The sequence below is a fragment of the Talpa europaea genome (assembly GCF_964194135.1).
Source record: "Talpa europaea genome assembly, chromosome: 8".
NCBI classification, from domain to species: domain Eukaryota; kingdom Metazoa; phylum Chordata; class Mammalia; order Eulipotyphla; family Talpidae; genus Talpa; species Talpa europaea.
This window is the reverse complement of record NC_140075.1, coordinates 107,102,295-107,127,969: the sequence shown is the minus strand read 5'-3', so window position 1 is coordinate 107,127,969 and position 25,675 is coordinate 107,102,295. Positions and strand designations below refer to the sequence as shown.

At 37.4% G+C, this 25,675-nt stretch overlaps 1 protein-coding gene across 2 annotated transcripts in view; it reads right to left on the bottom strand.

The window, feature by feature from the left end:
- SEL1L (SEL1L adaptor subunit of SYVN1 ubiquitin ligase) overlaps positions 1 to 25,675 on the bottom strand; it is a gene marked incomplete at both ends in the record, with an annotated part of 42,529 nt that overhangs the window by 5,817 nt on the left and 11,037 nt on the right. For both annotated transcript variants that reach the window (XM_084239953.1, XM_084239954.1), the window contains 12 exons: positions 340 to 427; positions 1,655 to 1,717; positions 2,757 to 2,834; positions 4,757 to 4,825; positions 6,798 to 6,854; positions 8,049 to 8,203; positions 8,859 to 8,940; positions 10,915 to 10,974; positions 11,063 to 11,116; positions 13,215 to 13,377; positions 14,191 to 14,296; positions 15,640 to 15,807. In XM_084239953.1, coding sequence (XP_084096079.1) covers positions 340 to 427; positions 1,655 to 1,717; positions 2,757 to 2,834; positions 4,757 to 4,825; positions 6,798 to 6,854; positions 8,049 to 8,203; positions 8,859 to 8,940; positions 10,915 to 10,974; positions 11,063 to 11,116; positions 13,215 to 13,377; positions 14,191 to 14,296; positions 15,640 to 15,807 — 1,143 coding nt within the window. The remainder of the gene's footprint in view (positions 1 to 339; positions 428 to 1,654; positions 1,718 to 2,756; positions 2,835 to 4,756; positions 4,826 to 6,797; positions 6,855 to 8,048; positions 8,204 to 8,858; positions 8,941 to 10,914; positions 10,975 to 11,062; positions 11,117 to 13,214; positions 13,378 to 14,190; positions 14,297 to 15,639; positions 15,808 to 25,675) is intronic.

Sequence of the window (25,675 nt, the reverse complement as noted above, 5' to 3'; positions counted from 1 at the left end):
TTTAGAAGCAGGAGCACAGGGCACAAGCACCTATAAGTACAGACACCCAGGCCAAGAAGTCGGAGATCACGGGGACTAGGAGGCACAGTTGCTATCTGCCTGGCTCCCTGCTTGCTGGTCTGTCTGTGTATTCAGTGACCTACTTCAGCATTAAAGGCATGTCAGATATACCTAAGGCTTCGAGATTCTTTTTTCATTCGCCCAAATCAACAGCGAACCTGCCTGGCATGGGACGGTTACATAACACTCCTACTTCCCTATCACAGCGGCAAAGAACTAGCTGGCAGAAAACAGGTAAATGTAGATCATGGTATATTCACCGACGCCAGTGTTACTTACTATAGTACATAGAGCCAAGCTGTAGCTGCCCATCCACCCAGCCTTGTTCAGCAGCTTTCTGGAAATATTTCAGTGCCAGATCGTAATTCTGTAGAAGAGGCGATCACATGATGAGAAAACTCAAATAGTTGATATACGCAGAAGCCAGGGGAGTCATTCATCAGGAAAAATTAACAAAGCACACAAAAAAATATTCTCAAAGAATCATTAAAAGGGCAGCCTTCTCTTTTTTTTAATAATATACTTTAAGTAATAAAGGGGTAGATATTTAATACCATGAAGAAAAGCAAAGAGAATTTTTCACTCTCAAAAAGCATAAATCACACTAGTAGAACACCAGGCCAGGAATTCAGAAGCAGTTGTATCTTCTCTACTAACCAACTAATCCTCCATTAAGCCTCATTTTTTTCCTGCTATCAAATAAGGAAAACACATCTCTCCTTATTTGTCTCTTCCCTGGAGAGATAATGTTTATAAAACATGAAATGATCATTAGATTTCATATATCATAACTATGCATGAGAAAATTAAAATCAAGATCACTACTAGATTTTAGTATCCAAAAATGACTAGACGGAAGCAAGGGAATACTTACAGATTAGAATCCTAAACCTAGCTCTCAGTTTCAGGCTCAAATTAAAAGAACCACAGTGCTTGGAGAAATTAAATAAAGAGAAGAGGATACCAATGAAAACCCATGAAGATGCAGCAGAGGAGAGTAAGAAGCAATGGTTCAGGAAAACGAAGAGCACTTGTAGTCACGGCACCCCAGGAAGAGAGGTCAAGGGAAGTAGAAGCAAAAAATGTCAACTGGAACTGACATTTAAGAGGTCGCTGGTAACCCATATAGACCAATTACCAGGTAGAAGTCTGACTGCTAAGAGCTAAAGAGTGAAAACAGCTAATCATTCTTTGAAGAAACTCGGCTTTGCAGTGAAGGACTGAAGAGAAGAGAGGTGATAGCTAGAAGGGCCCAGGGTAGACCATCAAGCTTTCCTCCTTGTAAATGAGAGGACTTAAGCATTTCTTAGGCTGACATGAAGATGTAGCACGGAAAACATTTGGAAAGGTATGTAGGGTAGAGAGTATTCATGGAATAATGAGAAGCAGCTTCAGATCTTCAGGAGAAGGTGCCAGAGACAGAGCCATTCTAAGAAGGAAGCTGGTATGGTTCCTGAAACAACAGGAAAAGGCTGAGTTTTGGTTATAAGGAAACAGCCTCACCTGGGATAATAATTGGGAGTTAGTTACAGAACACTCTCTACCTCACGAGCTGACTACTTGCTAAAGTCAGAATATTTGACTGAAAACCTACCACTTGAACTCCTCTCCCATAGAGATAGGCCATTCCAAGTCCACTCTGACCAACTGGGTTGCCCTGCAAACCAGAGACAAAAGAATGAAAGGATTCGTTAAAAATAGGCACGGATAAATGACTGCTTAAGAAATAATTTACAAGCATGTTCAAAACATGTCTTAGTACTTCTCAATTCATAACAAAACATTTTCCTTCTCATCAGACAAAATATAATACTAACTTTTAGACATTTTGGGGGCTTTCAATGATTTTCTGAAAAAGAATAAACACTAAATTCATTTTGAATTAAATGTTGGTGATTAACCTTATGACCATTTGTTGCATGAATTTGTTATAAATGATTAATTTCATATTTTTAAAATTAAAAGCAGGTGATTTTTGTTTTTGGTAATTTCTCATTGGTAACCTCCTATCCCAAGAAAGAAGGGAGATGCTGTGGGGTAGAGTCAACAGCCACATAATAAAAGCAACACTGGGATTAGGTAGAAAAGATATGTGTAAAATTACTGAAGTCAGACAGACTAATGATTGTGAGTCATTTGAGAACAAGAAGGGAAAAAATCTAGAATTCACCTAAAATAAGAGATAGAAGGCACTTTGAAAAAAAGTGTCAAGTGTGCGCCTTTGGCAACTGATACTTGGAACTACAGTAATATCAAGTTGGCTGGCGAAGAGATAAGTGTACACACTGGATACAATATAGGTAGTTTTTTCTGGGCCACAAAAGCCTAACTTATGTAGTATGATTATCAAAAGTAGTAAATTATGTAACCTCAAGTTGCAATACAAATAGAGTAAATTATATAATTCCCAATTCTATCATTAAAATCAGTATTTCCCTGATCAGGAAACCTCGATGAACTTGAACAGAGGCTAAAACCTCAATGATCTGATCCCTAAAACAAATTTGGTTTTAATTGGAAAGACTTTCTAGTCAATCCATTTGCATGAATCATATTTAGTGTTTTCAATAATTTCAGCATGAATTGGTTATGATTATTCCTTCAGTAAACTTATTTAAAAATAATAGCAATATGGGACACTTGAGTATACCATACACTCAAATGGTTCCTAATATACTGAGGTCATGCAGCCTTACCATGTCAGCAGCTTTCTTAAAGTAGTGAAGAGCTGTCTCATTACTCTGAGGTACAATGTCACTTCCCTCTGAATACATCTGGAAAACAGGCCCAATTTCATTAAGAGTTGTAACTTCTCTCCAATTACATTTTTCTCTTATTCTGGTTTTTGCTGTAACTCCTGAAATCTTTCAACAAAGTTTAAAATTCCCCATATCATCTTTTTAGAATTAAAAGCAAGCCTTAGAAATAACCTTATATGTCAATATATTCTATGTCATCAAACTTATGACCATACACACACATATATGTATCTATAAACATGAGTCTATAAAATCAGTTCATAGATGAATTTCTTGGGAGAAAAATCTTTAATCCCAAGGTGAATCTTTTTTCTCCCTCTATCCCAGGAAGGCCAAATGGTGGGCACAGTGATTAAATGAAGAAAAGAAGAGCTGTGAGCAATGTCGACTTTCCTTTCTCCTCCACCAGGGGGAAAAGGATAGGTCTTAGGTTCAGGACGATAAAGTTGTGAAGTACTGACTAACTAGAAGGTATGGAATATGATAAAGGGGCCTGAGAAAGGAAGAGAATGACAAATAGCTTTTTTGCTTGTTTGTTGTTTAATCTAGATACATATTAAGGAAATGACAAATTAAGAAAATAGCTTTTTGAGATAAGGATATAGTGGTAACTTAGAGCAAGAATCTAAAGGGCTGGAATGCAATTCTTAAATGCTTAAGGAAAACAGATGGAGAACACCAATTTTATTTTTAAAGATTTATTTATTTTTTTATACAAGAACTGGGGTACAGGCCAGATGGGCAGGAGGGTGAGAGGATTCAACAGAGACAGAGCGGGGAACAGAACAGGCAGACTGAAGAAATACACTGCTGAGGGGAGCAGCAGGCAAGACAGGAGAGGTCTGCTTTGCCATGTGGGATTCTCGCCAGCCAGCCGGGATCAAACCAGCGCTGCAGAGGCTGCACTCAACCGCCTGCACCACCAGGGAGGCCTGAGAACACTAATTTTTATCATGTAATAGTTGGAATGTCTAAATGTAAAGTTCTCAGGCCCCAATTAACTAGTTGTGATCATGTGGCAAATACAGATTATATTTTTTCCCATGTAAAAAACATTTGATATATTCTTTTTTTTAAAGCTTTATTTATTTATTTATTTGTTTGTTTGTTTATTTATTTATTTATACAAGCACTGGGTACATTCAGAAGCGCGGGAGGGTGAGAGAATTCACCAAAGTCAGAGCGGGGAGCAGAGCAGGCAGAAGGACCGAAGCACACTGCTGAGGGGAGCAGTGGGCAGCAGGATAGGTCTGCGCGCCATGTGGGACCCTCCTCCGGTGGCCGGGGAGCAGCCGGGGATCAAACCGGTGTTGCAGAGACTACGGGCAGCTTCACAACCCAGCGCTCAACCGCTGCGCCACAGGGGAGGCCCAAAACATTTGATATATTCTATTGGAGCCTCCTAACCTTAGAATCTGATGACAGATGGAAGTATACTTTATATGGTTTATATTTTATTCGGTTTCAAAATAATGCAAAATGAAGTTCTCAGATTGTACTATAACATGAAATCATTCCTTACTTGAGAAAAGAATGGTACTAAGAGGTGAGTGATAGTTATATTTAAGATAATTAAAAGGTTGACAGACAAATTCCAGCAAAGTCTAATTGCCTCTATTCAGTATGGAAGCAAACAGGCAATTATGAGAGACTTAGCAAAAGCCAGGTAACATAAAGAATAAATTCCTCATTATTATGCATGATCCACAAAAAGTAGGCCCTCAGGCAGTGACAGATAATTTCAGTGGAGGATTAACACTCTGATGCATGGATGTTATTTTTAAGTTACTGAAGAAAATGGTTCATCATAGCACTTACCTTAAAGTTCCTTGCACTGGAAATTTTTTCTCCAGTTTATTTTTGGTGAATTGTAGATCCTGAATACAATATATGCTTACTATGTAAATTACATACTACAAGCACAGGAGATACAATACCTTTCCCAAGAAGGCCATAGCATGTGAATTGCCAGCATTAGCTGCTAAGTTGAAGTAGTCAAATGCTCGCTATGAAAAAAATAACATATTCAAATAGTAAGTTTTTAGTAGAATATGCCTTTCATCCAAAATTATTTCAGAAACATTAAAAAAAATCTTGTTAAATTGCAGTATCTCAGTTAAATAAATGGCAATACCATCTATTAGTTGCTCAAGCCTCTGTTCACTCTCATATACAATGGATCACTAAGTCCTAAGTACATAAGCACTATGAAACATATCTTGAATCCATCTACTGTACTCCATTACCACAACTCTAGTTTAGGCTATGTTATCTCTCATCCGCCTTCTGGAATACTCCCCGTCCTGATCTCCCTCCTTTTATTTTTTGGCTTAACCGAAGCAACTGTTGGTAAATCTCAACATGCTGGTGTTTATAAGCCCTCTGAAGTGCTGCAGTGTGACCTCAGCATCTTGCTCTCTGCCTGTGGGTGGACCAGCTTTGTTCCTCCTGCCCTCAAGGCCTTTGCACATGCTATTCTTTAAAAGCCAGAATCTTAACCTGCAGGTTGAACTTACATGTTATTCACTTTACAGAGAAGTTGTACCTGACAACTCCACCTCCCTTTAATGCTCCTTGGTCACAACAATCACAACCTGCCATATATTATTGGTGTGATCATTTTTAAAAAGTCTAATGCTTCTATTAAACTTGAAACTTTAAGAACAAAGTCCAAAGTTGTTTATCTGACATTCTACCCTGAAGAGCTACCAATGAATGATACAGTAGCACCCAAATGTTTGTTGAATTAATTCAGTTGCATACTAGGAACTCCTTTCTTTCCCTATGCAGCTGGTAAAATCAATGATCTTTGTGTTGCCGCTTCACAAGTAGGCAGCATACACCACCAATATTCCAAAAGGGTGTAGAAGATACGGAGCAACGCTTATCTAGAATTGTGTTCTCTTGCTTGACATTTTTATTAACCAGTTCATCCGAAGCATCGCTGTTCTAATGACATACATTTAAGGACTTGGAGACAATGAAAGTTGTCAAATGCTATCTGAATAAATAGTAGTCAGTAGTAGTAGTAATAATAATGCATAGAGATTTGGTATAGTTTTAGTGATAATCATATTTTGTTATGATCTAATTCTTAAAGATGGGATAAGGCATATGAATAACCTTACTTAGAATATTTATCTGGCGAAGTAGAAAACCAGTTTTATTAGTCTGATAGACACTTAAAGAGAATTTACTGTGGGCTAGGAATAAAGTGGCAAACAACGCAATAATAGTCTGTGCTCCTCTGGATCTTTTGAAGTAGCAGAAAACAACTTTACATAATTAACTACTTGACAATGGATAGGGCCTCAAGAAAGACTGATTTTGCAAAATTATAGCTTTGCTACATGACTTCTTCTTAGAGTGTATAAACAAAGACTGGCATAAGTCCTTGGAGGCCATGTTAACGGTTTTGGTGTTTAGCTACTAGAAATCACAGATCACCTAAAAGTTCTAAACAAGGGAACACATGATGAGATGTGCTATTTACAGAGATAGGAAATGCAAGCAGTAAATGATTCACTTAAGTGATAAGTGTACTGATAGGAAGGGATGAGATAAGAGTTATTTAAGACACAGCAGACCGAAGTTGTGAATGGATACAGATTTGAATGCTATACTTGTTTATTCCTAATTTCTCATACTCAACATCAAATTTTCTCAGTTCTATGAAATACTTTCTAAGAGGAGTTTTAAAGACATACTTTTATGACATACCTCTAGAAAGCTAACACACTGCATATGTATTTTTGCAGTGCTGAAAATTAGGTTTTAGAATAAAACCTTTCCCAACACTATAAGGTAAAAAAAAAATCACATTTTTTTCTCAGTTTTCCTCAGGAGTTAACTAGATCGTGAAGGTGCATTTGTGAAGACCCAATTGTGATGACTGCCATTGACTTTGCAAGAAATACCTCTGGACACTCGTTTCTTGCTACGACATGAAGCATAAAATCCTTGGAAGAGCAATGGTACCTGGTGATTTTGTTCGACTCCACGCCCTCCGTGCAGATGCAGTTGTCCCAGACCAACCTGAAAATTAACAAAGTGAGATAAAAGTCAATGATACTACCTATCATATAATTAAATTAGTTTAACAAGAAACCATTTGGTCACAAAAGATTTCTGTTCATAGCTCAGAAACTTAAAGATTAGTCTTAACTCCAGAAGGTATTGATCTTACTTTACCTAACCTACATGTTTACAAAATTTTAAATGTCTGCTTTTAATTATAAGATATTCTTCCGAAAGGGCTGTGAAATAAGGGTGTTTGCAAACAAACTAAAACTGAATTTGTCACCAATACCCTATTTTAAAGGAAGCAGTATTCTTTTCTTTTTTCCAATTTATCCAACTATGTTTATTAAGCTGGTTATCCTTTAGGAAGAAGGAAGATAATCCTGGGAAGCCTGGAGATACAGTAAGAAATAAAGTGCAATGGAAAGGTAAATCTAAATTCTATAGACTACATATATATTTGAATCTTGTAAGGTTCAAAAATACATAGAATTAAAACATATTTTTTCTTTATATTTTAATTTAAGACTCCCTTCTGTTAATCTCAAAATTAAAAAAAGTATCTATTGATCATTTCTATATACTTTTAAATCAGCAAAAATGGTAAAAAAAGAAAGACTGATGCTGAAGTTCTTTATATTTTAATATAAAAATATCCCATGAAACAACAAATTATGGTAATTTGATGGGCATCACAAAGTTTACATTAAATAAGCCTAGTTCTGTCCCTAACCCTGTGGGAAATTACGGTCTAAGGTTAGCTAAGGAAACATGAAAGAAAATAACTCTGAGGAGCATATGAAATAACAAACATTTCCAAGACTGACTGTTTTGAGTTCAAGGCAAAGTAGTGGCATGGCACCCCTGGCTGGGGAAGTAGCCTGGCCACCTTTCAGCAGGGCTGTCCTCTGCTATCCTAAGACTGTTCTGAGAAGGTAGTAGTGGTTTTCAACTGTGGTGCACAATAGTTACCAATTTTGAGGAACTGGGCCATAGCCCAGATAAATCCAAATGCCAGTTATCTTGAGAGTGTGAGACTCTTTGTTAGCATTTTTCTTAATGTTTCTCAGGTGATTCTACTATGTAGCTAGTATTTGTTCAGAGCAATGAAAATGTTACTTAAAAATGTAAGTGCTTGCCTCCAAGACAGTAGTATAAACAACACGCACTTTAGCAGTAAGACAGCCCATGAAATGTTTAAACACGTACCTGTGCTTGTACATCACCTTTCTCAGCTAGGAACTGGTAATACTGAATCAAGTCTTCTTCCAGCATTCCACTGTTCATTCCTGGATTCTCCACCTCATCAGGCAGCCGTATTCTCTGTACTACTGAGCCTCCTGTCAGTGAGATATCACTAGCAACTGGAACAGGACAGAGTAATAACATGGAAGGAAGTCAGAAGATTGTCCCACAGAAAGAAGTATGATTGCAGCTGCCAAATGTTTGTTGGTAGACATTGTTAAAAGAAACTGTTTCTATGGCAGTCTATAGATCTAAACTAAATTCAGTTTTTATTCATAATATTTAAGTGGAGGGCCTCCCTGGTGGCGCAAGGGTTAAGATGTAACCTATGAAGCTGTCCACAGCCACTGCAGCACGAGTTCGATTCCCTGCTGGCCAGGGAGCAACCCAAGTGGCGCAGCAGACCTTTCCTGACTCGCCCACTGCTCCCCTCAGCAGTGTACTTTGGTCAATCTGCCTTTTCTGTTCCTCACTCTGTCTCTGGTGAATCCTCTCACCACCCCACACCTCTGGCCTGTACCCCAGCTCTTGTATGCATAATGAATAAATCTTTAAAAAAAAAAAAATTAAGTGGAAACCAAAGCAAAAAGTTTTTAAAAGTACTTCTTAATCAACTAGTGTAAAGATGATGCCACTGAAAAAAGCCATTCATAATGTTTCAAGTAGTACAATAAAACAAATATATTTAAACTTTATTTTATATATATAATATATATTAAATATATGTATATATTTTTTTTGGGGGGGGTAAAGTGAAAGTCAAAAAATAGATACCATGATTGGCAACAAGACGATAATGAGTCAGAGCAGATTCACAGCTCTGGAGGACTCCGATGCCGGCCCAGTATCGGTAACCCTGTAAAACAACTTCAGCTGTAAAGACGGCAGTTTCACATGCTTAGTGACATTCTCATTGGAGCAAACAAAGCTAACTATATTCAGCATGTAATTTTGCTGTCTTTTGGTTCAAGTACACCATCCACCTCATTTGTCCTGAATTTTAGGTTCAGAAAAAATTTAGTCAGCAACTTCAATAATCAGACACTAGCTAAGAACTAAGAAATAATAAGGTTCCTAGAAGAATCAAAACAGATGCCACAAACTTTGTATATGAAGTGTGCATATTTTACCTATAAGAAAAAAACAGACTCATCTATAGAATAGACTTTAATCTTATTTTGGAAAGAATTTTAACAAAAACAGATTAATCTTCCATAGGCAAATAAGTAGTAACAATTTAGTAAAATAGGGAAGACAAGCGACTACTAGAATTAGATATAGTAATACCAGCAATTTATGACTTCAGAAATGAGGAGACAGGTAATTATAAAAAGCATAATAAAACAGATAGCAGAGCTCTCTGCAGTGATTTAGCACAGATTTAAGTAACTTTATAAACTAACAATCTTCAGGGCATTACTGTATAATATGGAGTATAATAGCTAATGTTTTTAGTGTGTAGCCACCATTTACGAAGAATGGTAAATAATGAGAAATTCCTGTCAAAAAAATTTCACATATTGTACGGGGAATATAAAAATAAAATTTATTTTAAAAAAAATTCACATATTTTTTCCACAGAAAAAAGTAAGTTTGATATTTTTTGAAAATTTATTGAAAAGGAACTTTTCAATCACTGTTTGGGGAATAAATGTTATGTAGATTAAACAGACAAATGAAAAAAGAACATTGAAATTAGCAAGTTGTTTTTCAGAAAGTCAGCCAACACCTTTGCTCTAAACTCCTTCGGCAGCTCGGCCCTGTGACAGGAAACTAGCCAAACACCTTGGCACCAGTGCTGGCTGTGGACATGATTTGTGTCCACCTGCCTTGTGATAACTACTGGCACTTACTCTCGAGTCACAGTTTCCTGACAACACCACATTCCCACTTACTGCTGTCTCTGTGCATATACTGCTCTGGCTGTCTGCACTCCCTTCTGCTCCTTTTATTTCCTTTTTTCCTCAGAACTATATGCTTAAATTTCCCTCCTTCCAATCGCAGGATGCTGAAGTCCTTCTAGGTGGCCCCTTGAATTCTTATACTGGGTTTTAGTGGTCTCCGTACTGAGTGTCATTAATCAGTGTCAGTAATGAACTTACTCATCTTGTTTTTCTAGGGACAAGTACTCAATAAAAATCTTTTGAATACATGTTGGTAAAATAACCTAAGACCCATTACATTTTCCTTTGTTAAGTCTCATATCCCATCCTTTCCAGATTTAGGACTGGTTTCTTTGTTTTTATTCTGATTTCCACTCATTTATCTTTTATATTCACTAAAACATAGTAAAGTGGTTCAGAGGTCATGTAACTTACCTAAAGTCAGTTTATAAAGGAGAAAGCAGGTTAAACATCTTACCAGACAAGAATTTAATGGAAAGGTTCTATATCTGCCACTAACCCTTTAAAGTGATCAATGCTATCAGATAAGAGATACTGTGGAATGAGCTTCAGAGAAGGTTCGTGTATAGTCAGCCCTTCATCAATTTAATCATAAAATCTTTGATAATCCAATCTAAAAAGTGATTCTGAGAAACAATTCCAACTTACAGAAGTTACAAAGAGCCATTTACTGGATCTTTATTTTAAGGGCATCAATCAAACTAATTATTGTGCAGGAAAGTTGTGGACTCTAATAATTTTCACTCATATATAGATTCAATTATTGTATCCATTAACATGGCTTTGAAGGACGTCTATCAGAATATTTGGTCATAACAAATCTAAGTAAATTTCACACATGAAGGCTAAAAAAGTTGTGGCTACTTGTGTAACAAAAATGCTTCTGCTACTCAATGCTGTTAGTCTTCCACTTAAGTCTTACTTACCAAAACCATGTGGGCTATTAGGTTGCCTCCAAGGGCTCCAAAAGTATAATATACAAGGGCCTGTGAAAGAACAAAAGATGCTCAAATAAACATAGACACATATTTACCCAATTCAAATTGTAGTCTGTAAGTTGTAGTGAAGTATTACCTTTGCCTGACTTGAATTAACTCCAAGTCCAGAGGCATAGAGAAAGCCAAGAGCCTGAAATAAAATGATAAAAGTTAAGAGCTGTTTCTTTGATGGAAGTTTATCCAAGCTAGACAGTTTAATGAGTTATGAAAAGATGCAGGTATCTTTTAATTCTAAAAGATCTGAATTGTTCAAAATATGCATAAATGTGCAGAGAGCCTCAGAAATGCATTGAGTTTTACAAATTACACAATGACATACAACTTTAAACATGTCATAAAGTTTAGCTTGAACATTAAAGACAATTTATTCAAGTATTAACTAGAGAAACAAAGCTGAGCACACTAAAACATGATTTACCTTGATGAGTGGCTATATGAGAGCAAAATGACGTCTAAATTATTATCTATATAACACCAACATACTATCTATCTATACAAAAGGGAATGCACAATGAAAATGGATAAAAGATTACTCCTGGAATAAAAAGAGGCAGCAAGGGGTCAAGTTGAAAGGATCAAGGGAGAAAGGTGACTCACGTTAGTTTTATATAAATTCATTTATGAAAAGGAAAACAAACTTTGAAAACAAAGTGGGGGCAATTAAGATATAACCTTTCCTATTAACTAAAGCTTAGATCACCTATGAGATGTAGGCTAGTTAAGTATTCAGTCCTATAGAAAACAAAGGTCACAACTGTTGCAATTGTTTAAATAATATGAAAACTGGGCCTCCCTGATGGCGCATGGGGTGGCACTGCACTGTGAGGTGGTCCCCAGCCTCTGCAGCACAAACTCCATCTCTGGCTGGCCAGGGAACAACCCACATGGCGCAGCAGACCTCTCCTATCTTGCCCACTGCTCCCCTCAGTAGTGTGCTTTGGTCAGACTGCCTGTTCTGTTCCCCACTCTGTCTCTGGTGAATCCTCTCACTCCCGCATCTCTGGCCTGTACCCCAGCTCTTGTAAGCATAAATAAATAAATCTTTAAAAAAAAAAAGTAAAAATAAAAATAAATAATTAATATGAAAACAGACTTCCTCAGTGGTTAGAAATTTATTTACTATTTAGGCAAGGCCCACACCTTCAATAAGCTGAATTACTGGAGGCATTTTAAATAAACATGGTGGCACCCCAAACTTAGCTGTTAAGCATGACTACTGGGGAATCAAGCAGAAATATATCGAGTGGTGCCATGCATTATGGAATGCAGATGAGTCAAAAATAGCTTACCTGAATTCTGATGATATACATTTTACAATGAGGGAACAAACTAAAAGACATTTTGAAGAAGCAAAGAGCAAGCTGAGGTAGAACAATCTGCAGAAAAACTGGCCCTATTTTTAACACAGAAAAAAAAAAAAGGGAAGGGATAGAGGCTAGGCTGGAAATACAACTATATAAGGTCTAATTCTAGACTGGCTACAGGTTTAGACAAAACATGTATAACAAGCATAAGCAAGTATAACGAAAATGTTCTGGTTCAATACTTTATGAATATGGTGTGAGTATTATATGACATAAATATTTACTGTAATGGAAAGGTGAAGGTTGTTGACTAGAAAAAGCAAGCTGTGGATTGTGGATTGTGACTAGAAAGAGCAAGCAGTGATATTTCATTTTAATAAAAAATCCGTATGTGTATATACACAGAGAGAAAGGGTATGCAGGCACCAACATACTAACATACTCATGTCTTGCAGGCACACATACGATGTTTACTTTCTTGTTTTTTTTTTTGTTTTTTACTTTCTCTCTTTTTTTTAGTTTGTTTCTAGCTTCCTATAATGGACATATTGGGCTAAGATTAACAAGAGCTGGAGCACTGAAATTTTGGGGGAAAAAATGCAATGGTGAATAATTATTTTCATATTTCATTCTCTACAGATCTAATCTGGAAAACAATAAATATAATTGTGGCAAGGTGCAGCTGCAAAAATATCTTAGGTAGTATCACTTAATAATGCAAAGTAATATGAGAAGATAAAAATTCTCAGACTAAGGAAAAAGATGTCCAAGAAGATTGGTAAAATGATCCACCACAAAATTAGCATTTAATGATTATTTTGCCTTCGAATCTTACTTGTCAAAAGAAGTCAGGGCATGGAGAATGGATGGCTGTAGAAATAAACAAGTGGTACGTAGGAGACTCTCCATTGAGAGTATACTTACAGTTTGTCCCTTGGGAGAGCCTTCCTCTGTCAGTTTCTCAAACATCTCTTTAGCTGCCTGGATATTCTGTGTCAGGTAGTCACCAAACAAAAGAGCATAGGACACTCTCTCGAGGGCCTTAGTATGGTTCATGCCTGCTGCCTTCTGAAGATACCGATATGCTCTTCAAATATAAATAATTAAAAAACAAATGAGCAATATTTTGGAAATGCCATTAAGTATTTTTTTCAAGATTACTAAAAATGCGGCATAAATAATTTTCTTATTCTATAGAATCCCTGATATATTATTTCTATTAATTAATGTTACTTTTATACATAGGAAACATTCTAGCTACTTTGGTTTTACATAAGATACCAGTTCTCTTTGTTGTCTGAATATCTTAGAATTGTCTAATTGTGCTAATACTAACTCTAAAATGTCTATTAAAAGAGTTAACTAGATTTGCAATGAGAGAATTTAGTAACATAATGTCTAGCAAGTAATTCGAATAATTATTAAAGTTTTCTTTTTAAACCTTTGCACATATTAATAAAAATCAGCTAAGATTAAAGGGCATAAAATTTTAGAAGACAGTAATTTGTTTTACATTCTTTCCAAGTGCAGATTCTGCAATTTTAATCTTTACAAGAAAATTACAGAGCAAAAGCATGACAAGTAAAAATTCTTTTTTTAAATGTCATTTTGAATTCTGAATGAAACATGTATTCTAAGTTCTTAGAAACTATTATAATTTTGTCAATTATTTCCATTTTGTTCATTGTCCATTCTTGTGATCAGTACTTGTAGCTTTTTTATCCCTATAGGCTCAAATCTGATCAAAGCAATGCCACAAAATGTCTACATCACTTCATATTAAGTTTTCTTGTAACTTAAGAAATCCTAGATTTCACAGCACATTTGGAAAAAGTCTTTCGCTATTTATCTCAGAAATGACCTCTCTTGGGGGAAGAATGGTCCTGGCAGTGCCACCTACTCTCTTTTTTGGCTTTTCTTATTGCTTCCATTGAGGATTTTCATGCCAGTCTGGAACATCATTTCTGCTTCCTGCATTTGCCGTCTTTTTGCAGCCTCTTCTTCAGCTAAAACCAAAATATCAGATACATTTAAGTGTGTTTTAATTCCACACCAATTATTTATCAAACATCAGTATGTATACTTTCTTTTGGTTAGTCATCTAAACATAATTAATGATCTTTCACTATTTCCAAATCTGATCCTAAAGACCCATGATTTAATTGTAGTTTTTATCTGACAAAAGCTAACACTTCAAAAAAAAAAAAAAAAAAGACATTAAAATAATTTTCTTTTAGAAGAAGCAATATCAAGGATACTTTTGAGCTAGTAATTCTAAAACTTTTTATATAATTCTAGCAAAATTTCTGAGGGAGCTTTTGACTATATGCTAAGGTCAATTAAAATCAGAAGGACATTATAAAGTAACAGTCAGAAAAAACAGTGTTGTAGCCAAAGAACACCAGAGCTGCATTTGAAATGCTATAGATTTCTGTAAGGAGGCAATATTTGATTAACTATACACAAATTAGTAAAAAAAAAAAAAAAATTATTAAATAGAGATTTAATATTCAAATTCTCTACTTTTTTCCCTCTATGCATTGACATTATATTAGAGATCATACAATTACTATAGGTTTCTCAAGCAGTATTTTGGTACTATAATATAGCATTTTATCAGAAATCTAGAACTCAAAAGGTTTTTGAATGTTTTGTTAGGACTCACAGAAGTGAGTCTTCTTGTAATATAAAAACAAAGTCTGATTACTAAACTGGAGTACATTCAAAATGGACTATATTTGTTGTTATTTCCTAGGAATACCCTAATATTCTATCAAAGACATTCTAAAAAAAGTATTTGGTATGCTCAAGGAGGAGATATAGTCAAGATTTTCTGTTGTTCTTTTATAGCTAGAAAGTTTTTCCTGAAAACATAACTTGCCTCTTGAGGTCTGCCCCATTATACTAACATTAACATTTGGAGCTGCTAAGTATATTATATTGGCCAAATGTTACATTACCATAGCATATTTCACTCAGTGTTTTAATAAAGTACCATTTTTCTTCTAGCCACTATTAATTTTCACTATACTGTTCTGTTTCTTTGATTGCCAATGTTTTAATTAATTTAGCAGCCTGCCTGAGGGTTTACAGAACAATCTGTGCATACCAATGGAAAACCATCTCTAAATGAGGCATGAATGTGTAAGCTGCCTGAGTCACAGCCTGAAATTAAGTAAGTAAATGCCATGCTTCCTGCTCTTAATAAGTGCATTCATTAAAACCATAACCAGTTTTCAACATTCACCATTTCTGACCTCGGTGAGAAAAGAATGGCCAGAAAAAGGTTTTAAAAATTATGCCCCAGACAGAAAGCAATGACGACAGGCCCCCACTGACCTATACTTACTTTCGCAAAAGCCCCACTTTTCATCTGTCTTGTAGTCATAGGTTGTAGCACACCACAGTCTGCCATCTTCTCGCCCATCGGATGTACATTCATCATATTCCTTATCCAGGAAGAGAAAAGGGAAGTGGCAAGGCTCCCCATGTGCTGTGCCTTCAATGGCGGTCAAAGCTTGAAAGATTAAAAAAAAAAATCTAAACACGAGCAGCTGTAGTTAGTATTTATGGATATAACACTATCAATATCAACTATTAAACTGTGAAGATGAAGATTAAATAATTTTCAATGGGGAATATAAAAGGGCTAGGAATGATTTTTTGAAGGCTGATTTGAGGATGAATCAACATGGCAAGACTGGCCACCATCTGTAACTAGGTAAGAATTTCTAAGAGTCTTGAGATATAATAACTTTATAATGTTAAGTCTACTGTAAAACTCCTGCCTGGCTAGTGAGTAAAAAATGAGGCAAATGCATCTGAATCAGTTTCATTGCTCAGCACTACTTTTTCCTATTTAATTGATGAAAGTCAATTTCCTTAATAAAATACAGGGAAAAGTTATATAGCACTTTTCCCCCAGGAAAAGTTAATCACTCACTTGCTCCTCTGCGATCCTACAGCACAACAGCTTACTTATCAAACGTACTAAGGTCTTTTCTTTACCATCCTCTAGCTCCCACTAGACTTTGAGCTTGTTAAGGGTAGAGAACTTATCTTTAATTTTTCTTCGTTTCAAGTATCTCTTCAGGGCTAAAATTATGCCAGATACTGGAAGTGAGATGGAATGGTGGTCTCTGATATACAGAAATCACTGCCTTATGTGTTAGAGTTAAACAGAAGTATGATCCATGCTATGGAAAGTATCCCCTGTCAGAAACTGAGATTCAAACTAAACCTTGAGCATATGCAGAAAGAGGAGTGGATGAAAGGTTGCAGGGTGGGGTGGGGAGAAGTATTTGTGTAAAGAATCAAATAAAAGAATATGGCACAATAAAGAAAATTAAAAAGGAGTTCAGCAAAGCAGAACATGTAGCACTAATGATAAAGTGGAAAAGAGGATAAAGAAGCACAAAGAATCCAGACTAGGGAGGTCTTGCCACATGTCATTAGAGTTTGGACTTTATCCTGAGAATAATGGAAACTCACTTAAGAGTTTTAAGCCGGAGCTAAACTTACATTTTAGTGAGAATGGACAATGGAATGGAAGGAAGCAGTCAGGATGTCAGGTGACTAGTTTAAAAGTTGTGATGGTAGTCTATTTAAGAGGTAGCGATGGCCTGGAGGGAACAATGGTGTGCAAGAAGTAGATGTACTCAAGTGCTGCTAAGAAAGTAGGTATGATACTACTTACTGACTGACTAGATGTGCAGATGAGAGAAGAGTCAAGAAAGTTTCCAAGGTATTAGGCTTCTGTAAATGAGTAGATGGCTGCCCTTACTAAGAAAGAGGAGTAGATTTCTGGGTAGGGATGAAACAGATCAGGAGAGAGACAAATTAAGCTTTGATCCTGCTACAAAGTAGCTATTAAAAACAAAACATCTCTTTAGTTATAGCCAAAGAGAAATTTCTCCAGTTTACTGACATACTTGAAGCCAAGAAGTACAAGCAAGAATGAGTAAGAAGTACATTAGAGGCCCACAGGCCCAGGGCTGAACCTAGAACCATTCATGGTTTCAGTGTGAATACATGTTCATGTGCACTGGTTGCTTTTACATGGAGAATTTAATTAGACATCAGAGCTTAACAGGTACTGGAATCAGAACATCTGATTCAAATCCACCAGTTCCTGTTGCTTAGAATTATTCACAAATTGAACCGAAATAACACATATAATTGCTATGTAAGGAAATAAAGAATTCAAGAGATGGGAAATGCTATTACTATTAATGGCACGCCTGCTCTGAAAGGCTAATAAGTATATGCTCCTTTCCAGTGCAAAAAAGAATACACCCTAAGATATCCTATTTCCTAAGAACATTTTCCTAAAAATATTTTCAGTAGGTTTACTACTAGGTAAACATCATTCATTACCTTGGTCAATACTGAACAGAGGCAAATATCTGTCCATGTTTTTTAAAAATGACCTTTAATGCACTGTACCAGCAAAGCAACTTTTAGCAACAACCTCAGAGGGGTCATTTTGACAAGGATTTGAAAGAGGCACTCCTATCATTGCTGCTACATACAAACTGGCTTTAGAGATAAATTATCTGTAAATTAATAATACATTATCTGCCGTGTGTAAACTTGAATTTCAAATTAAATAATATACAATGGTTTAAAAGAATCAATATTTCCTATCATAGAGATTTTTATTTATAAAACAAAGCTTATCATTAAGAGTTTTAATTTGCTGAAACAAACTTTGTAAGTGGTTCAAATTTATGAATGAATTCTCTTTCATGAGCTGGAACCATGGAGAAGAAAAATTAGAATGAATCACAAGGTTTTTGAAAACAAAAACCTGATTGAGCACTAACTTAAGCAGGAAGAACCCATTTTCATTAAGCTAGTGAAAACTGAATTTTGATCAGTTTTCCAGTTATTATTAAGTAACTAGAAAAACCTCTATCAATTATTTTTTCCAAGCAAAATCACAATATGGAAACTGCTACTGCCTTTTAAACTTGTTTTAAAGTCTTCCAAAAGTTACTGACTGGGACTTTCTAGTTTAAAGGCAATTATCGCAAGTAAAAATTCCTCACAATAGTGTTAACTTCAGTTAATCTTTTTCCCATGGAGAAATTCTACAAGAATTTCAAAGATATCATTTGAAAAAAGTCAGTCACAAAACCAATCACCAGTTTTAAAGCAATGGTAATCATGGCTCTGGCATAATAAAGCTGATTTGATTATGCAATATAAGTTAATGATAACCAGGAATCAAACCTGACATTTAAATGAAAGGGGAAATAAATCAACTGTGCAACTATATGTAAAAACTCCCATTTCCTGGATAAGGAATACTATTTTGACTCCACAATAATAACACAGGATTATAATCTATTTACACCTTGAGAGTAAGATATTTAACATATGGTATATAAGAGTGTAAAATAATGAATCGCCTGCTTTATATTTAATCTAGTAGAAAATTGCTCTTGCAAAGTTCATTTAAATCATTCAAGAAAACTAGAAAAGATAAACAAAACAACAGGAACAAGCCCAAGTCTGAAATCATTCAGTGCTGGCCAGAGTACTAGTAAATAGGGATCGATGGGAAGAAGATATATTCATAAAACGTCTTAAAGGAGGTCATTTAAGTAATATCTACTAGAATTCGAAAGATCCTATCATTAGATCCCATTTTTTTCACTTGTAGGATACTTACAGAAATGATATATACGAGAGAGTATCTACACAGATTATAATATTAAAAACTTGGAACCAAAAAAATCAAAGGTCTATTAATAGGAAACTGGCTTTATCAACTCTGATGAATTCATAATAGGGAAAGTCCAGGCATCAACATGGCTGGAATCAAAGGTCACGAGACAGTAATGTAGACAGAGCACAGGAGCAAAGGTTGAGTTCTGGTGCAAGCTTCTGTTTCAGTATCAGGCAGATTCTAAGGAACCAGCAGCCAAGTGAAGAAAACATTTATGTAAAATGGAAACAGTACTGGTGAGGGGTCAGAAAGATGAGGACCAAGAACTGAGCAGGTATCCAGCAATTAGAACGTGAATGGAGCAGAGTATTTAGAGTTAGAGGAGGTGGGGCCTCTCTGGAGCTGGATTAGAGAATTGATAAGAAGTGAAAAGTGAATGAATACAGCCAACTCTTCCCAAGAATAAAGGAAGAGAGACATGGTTGGTTGCTGGAGACTGATTTGAGGCTGGGAGGCTTTAGTTCTTAAAATGTAAGATATTATAACATGTTTGAACAGTGATGAAAAGAATGGAAGACAGAAAAATGTAAAAGGGACTAGAAGTTGCTTTAGGCTGAATGAGATACCCTGGGAAGACAAACACTCACACTTCCCCATCATTTTTAATAAGAAAACCAAAACAAGACCAAAAAAGTTAACTGCCTGAAAAGTTATCACCTCAAGAAAACCAGAGACTAATGAGACTAATATTTAAATGAACGGATTTTGAGTAAAGGAGATTACTCTCCATAATATAGGTGGGCCTCATCTAATCAGCTGAAGATCTTAGTAGAACAAAGATTGACACCCCCTCTCCTCCCAAGAGCTAAAGGAATTCTCCTGCCACACAGCCTTTGGTTCTGTTTCTCTAGAGAATTCTAACAAATACAGGATTGTACTAAGTGAATGATTTACAATGTGATATTTTCTTTTTTTTTAATAGAGGCATGTTTTATTTATTTATTTATTTGTTTGTTTGTTTTGTTTATACATGCACTGGGGATAGTCAGAAGCGCGGGAGGGTGAGAGAATTCACCAGAGCCAGAGCGGGAAGCAGAGCAGGCAGAAGGACCGAAGTACACTGCTGAGGGGAGCAGCGGGCGGCAGGAGAGGTCTGCGCACCATGTGGGACCCTCCTCTGGTAGCTGGGGAGCAACCGGGGATCGAACTGGCGCCGCAGAGGCTGCGGGCAGCTTCGCAACCCAGAGCTCAACCGCTGCGCCACCGGGGAGGCCCAATGTGATATTTTCACTTAGCATTGACATTCTTCTAGGTGGCAATTGGCTTACTATTCATTCTTATCCTCTTCCCTTTCTCTAGAGCTAGGGGTGACCAAATGATAGTTTTAGTAATTCTACTAGTGACTTCTGGGGAGACTCCTGCTCTTCTGGTGCAGGCACCACTGCTTCCTGAAGACCTAGGACCTGGGTTGCAATCACTAACAGGTTTGACCACATGGAACAAAACATGAGGATAAAGTCAATTTACTAAAGAGGCTGAACAGAAGAGAAGTCAGCACCCTTGATGGTTTAAACCCTGAATTGCCTAATCATGGAGATCAGGTTATGTGAACATTTACTTCTGGCACTGTTTGATGGATTTTCTGTTATTTGCAGCAAAACATGCTCCTTTTAAAATGACTGAGTAGGGCCTCCCCGGTGGCGCAGCATATTGAGAGCAATGCTGTGAAGCTGTCCACAGCCTCTGCAGCGAGGGCTCGATTCCTGGCCAACCAGGGAGCAACCCACATGAAGAAGCAGACCTCTCCTATCTCACCCACTGCTCCCCTCAGCAGTGTACTTTGGTCAATCTGACTGTTCTGCTCCCCACTCTGTCTCTGGTGAATCCTTTCAACCTCCCACACCTCTGGCCTGTACCCCAGCTATTGTTTATATAAAAAATAAATCTAAAAATAAGTAAATAAAATGACTGAGTAGTCTATAATAGGAAATACTACTATGAAATCATTTTCTTCCTGGTGGCTATTTAATTATTCATTTTCAAAAAATAATAAACAGGAAACAGTTAATGCAACAGGCACGACTGTTTGCTTCTAAAAGGTGGGCCTTTGGCTGGCATATGGAAACTTGGATTTGGGGAGGGTGCATACCAATAAAAGTGACTCCCTCAACCAATAAAAGTGACTCACTGTGCTGTAACTATTTGTACAAAAAATGTGGTTTATGTGGAACATCTCCTTTCCTTCTAGGAGTATATAATTTTGATATACCCATGCTAAGCAGAGTGATTACATGACTACTATCCCAGAAAAATTCCAGACACTAGGTCTCAACTGAGCTCCCCCTGTAGGTAATATTGCACATGTGTCATACCAATTTGTTGCTGGGGAATTAAGTGGTCCTGCCTGATTCCCCTGGGCCCGTGAAAACTTGTACCTTGTTTCCTTCGGACTTTGCCCCTGCCAATTTCACTTTGTATCTTTTTGCTGTAATAAATCATAGCTGTGAGTTCAATTATATGCTGATATAATATATGCTGATTACTGTCATCCTCCTAGCAAGCCATCAAACCTGGGAAAGGTCTTAGCCATCAGCTGGCATTAGAATTCACTAATGGAATTCAACAGAACAACCCTGATGCACTAAATTATGGTGAGAGCATTGTTTGGGAAAAGGGTATTATGAACCTTTGGTAACCAGATGGGTATGGAATTACACATGGTATGTGGCAGCCACTGAGCTGCTTTTTATTGTGAGAAGTCAAAGTTACTTGCGGAATTTGAAGATCCTAGCTCCAAAACCAGGAGAGTGGGCTTGATAGATTCACCAGCTGCTTTTGGCCATGCTAGCCTTTGGTTTTTATTCTCTCTCTACATGAGAGAAGAAAGAGCCCTGAATTTCCAAGATGAGTAGCTCCAAAATATTAAAAAGTTTTCACTGCTCTCTTCCCTGAGTCAGAGTAGAAGGAGAGGTTAAACCAGGTGCCAAGAATGGAGCAAAATTTTAGATAAGCCGGAGGTAAAAAAGGAGGGAGGAGAGACTCCAGCATTATTTTTCCTCGCCCATGCTCCTCTCTTCCCCAGCATTCCAGCCTGCACCTTACCCGGCAGGTGTGATGTTAACAGTGCCACTGAACTGACCACTAGGAGTCTGAGGGAATTTGCAATGAGAAAGAAAAAAATGAAAAAATTTTAAAGTGGCTTTGTATTAGGTGGCTATTTCATATGGATAGATGGTAAATACTGATACAATATGTGAGATTTCTTATCCCATCATGTCAAAGGAATCACGCTGATCAGGGGAACTGCAGTAAAAAAGAAATGTTAATGGGACAAAAATGAATAACTATAAGAAAGTGAAAATCAAAATCAACAAAAAACTATGAACCAGAGACACTTTTAGGGGGGCGGGGGTGGGAGGGGAGGGATTGGGGTCAGAATGGGGGGGGCTGCAATTGTATGGGGAATATAAAAATAAAATTTATTATTTAAAAAAAAAAAAAACCTAAAAAAAAAAAAAAAGAAATGTTAATGGGACATAGCTTCCTTGCTCTATGTAGCCAGTTAGTGTGTTGAAATTTAAATTCTAGTACTGGAAACTGAACAAGTCTCTGTAACTGATAATTTTTTGCTATGAAAGATATGGATTTTTCCTTATTGGAGTCTCTGGAAATAAGGAGACAGTAAGAGAGGTGTTCCACAGATGGAGATTTTCAGCCTGATATGTGCTGTGTGTTTGCGAGGGGGTTGTGATGTGAACTTGACTGACAAGACAAAAAGGGCTCAGGATAGCTGGACTTTGGTCCTGTCCGATCTCACCTTTGCTGCTGAGGAAGTCTCTGGTTTTTAAAAATTCTGAATCCACAGAACTTGATTCTAGGCTGCCTGGACTTGATTCTAGGCTGTCTAGTACAGGCTTGCAGCATCAGCTGCACGCCACCAAAAGCAGCCACAGGTGTGATAAACAGAATTCAGACTCTGCAAGCTCGGTACGTGGGACACGCTCAACTACAAAGAAGTAATGGATGCCTTGCTGCACTGTGTTGGGCAAATGTCCACAGGAAAGGGCTTGTTTTTTGATGGGACCATCACAAATCAAGCTGTTAAAGGGCGACATATTTCTGATAGAGCCAACTGCATTCTTAATCTGTGATGATTGCTTGAAGCTCCAACTCGGGAGAGCAGGCATCAAAGGGACTATGACCTTCTCACTCTAATGGTCAGGTGGGCTCACCTCCAGCCTTTCTGGAGGTCTCTCACTGCTGCTGACTCCGTGTATCTGTCTCTCCTGATTAGTAACGACAGCGGGTCACCTGACTGTGTCCTTCACCTTTCCTCTGCTGCACACACCTCAGGACAATGTGACTATTCAGTGCAGCCATCTTCAGAAAGGGGGTAACTTTTCTAAGTTGCTCACTGTATACAAATCAGGGTGAAATGGGTGTGAGGTAATGCAAACCAATTACAATTTTTGAAAATTCAGGATTTTCTCCTAATTCCTGAACATGATACCTTTCTGGTTTGGTTGTGTAAAAATGTTATTTTGTGAAGACGTTTTACCCCTCTTGCACACAACCCTCCCAGACAAAAGGTCTAGATAGAGGATGGGAAGTGCAATGAAGGAGAGAGGGCATTAATGATCTTTACTTTGCCAATGCTATTTCTAGAAGCTTCTCTCTCTTCCTGAAGAACTCTTGACAAACTTTGGCAAGTTGTCGAGAGTGCTTTGAATTCAGACGGCTGAGCCCATAATCATACCTGATAGGACTAACTGAGGAAGCAGAAGTAGTCAAGTCCCTGCACTTTCTATGTTAGAAACTTCCAGATGTTGTCCACACTTGCGAGGTAAGAGACAACAAAACCACTGGAATTGACTGCAAATCCCTCTGAAACCAAAGACTATAACCAGACTCTCATGATGAGAAGCCACATCACACCATCTGACTAGCGGGTGTCTTGCTTGGGGCACCTCAATGACTGAAAACTGTTTCTAGGTTGCCAGGTGGGCCCTTGCTATCACTGCACTGCCTCAGCACTGGAAGGCTTTCAAATCAGCTTCAACTTACTGGCGAGAGCTGTGCCGAGCCTGCATGAATACTTCAGGTCAGATAAAAAAAAGATTAATACGGAAACTTAAGGAGGAAGCCTGGCTTTCTAAGACCTTTAAGATTAATAGGATTTGTTAACTGACTAAGCCCAGAACCTGTGAAGAGCATAACTGAAATCAATACTGGAGGTTGGTCTCCCTCTGTCTGGGTTTTATTAATAATAACTCTGTTGTAAAGATAACTGAATGACCAGGTACAGATTGTACAGACTGTACAAGGAGAATTAATACAATAGGCCTGAACTTCTATCCTTGAGAAGACCTGCTTACAAAGTCAGCCCATACCTGCGAACTGAGATTTTGGGAGGATACACCTTAACCATTCAGAGTGGCTCAACCCAACTGTAAAAACAACATGGTTTATGCTGAACACCTGCTTTCTTTCTAAGAGTCTGAAATTTTGGCATGTGCTAAGCACAGAGTGCCTATGGCTATACCACTAGCCTCCATTAAGAACTCCAGGGATTAGTTCTCTAATGAGTTTCCCTAGTGGACAACATTTCATGTGTGTTGCTGCGACTTGTTGCTGGGGGAATTAAGCATATTAAGCGTGTGTGTGAAATGTCTGAGTGAGAGAGCATGAAGGAGCAGAAGCGAGAGTGTGTAAGTGTGTGTGTGGGGGGAGGGGGAGAGGGAGGGAGTACGTACATGCGGGAGAGACTGATTCCCTGGGGACAGGACCCTTGCAAGCTTTGTACCTGGTTTCTACCAGACTTCATAAGCATATATCTTTTCCTTCATTGATTTTACTTTATATTCTTTTGCTGCAACAAATCACAGCTGTAAGTAAAATTATATGCTGAGCCCTGTCAGTCTCCCTAGGGGATCATCAAGCCTGGGGTGGTGGTCTTGGGGATCCCTAACACAATAAGGGTGAAATGCTCAAGAGACAGCCAAGAAGGTGAGAGTGGCTGGAATCACGTAAATGAGAGTGCCAAAAGATAAAATCAGAGACACGAGGATCTTGATCATGAAGGTTGTTTTGATTTTACTGTGACAGGAAGCCATTGGAGTCTTCTAAACAGGAAGGAGGATCAGTCTGGCTGCTGTTAGGAAACTGACCATAGGGGGTCAAGGGTAAGCAGGAAGCCCAGAGAGGAAGGTCTTAGTTCTAAGACTCTTCAACTATTCTTGGGTAGTTTAGAAACTGCTCAGAAAAGAGAAACTTATCTTTAAGTATTTATATTTGATAGATGGTTTTGGGCAAAGGAGGTAAGGATGATACTCCGAGTGAGGAGAGTTTGTGCAAAGATCCAGAGGCATAAACTGCATGATGTATTTGAAGAACCATTATGGGTTAAGAGATGCCAAAAAAAAAGGGTGCTTTGGTGGGGAACTGGGGAAGATGAAGTTATAGAAACCAGCAGGCATATGGGACATCATATGTGCATCATATTAAAGGGCTGTGAACTTCATCTTGCAGACAAACAGGGAGATAATGAAGGATTATAAATAGGGGAGTTATAAGACTAAGTGTGGGTTTTAGGAAGATCAACATGGTGCTGCTGATATGAATGAGAAGTTGATAAAATATAGAAGTAATGGTTACAATGTAGTTGGAACCACATATGCAAAGTAATTTATATGTAATTTATGCTACATTTTAT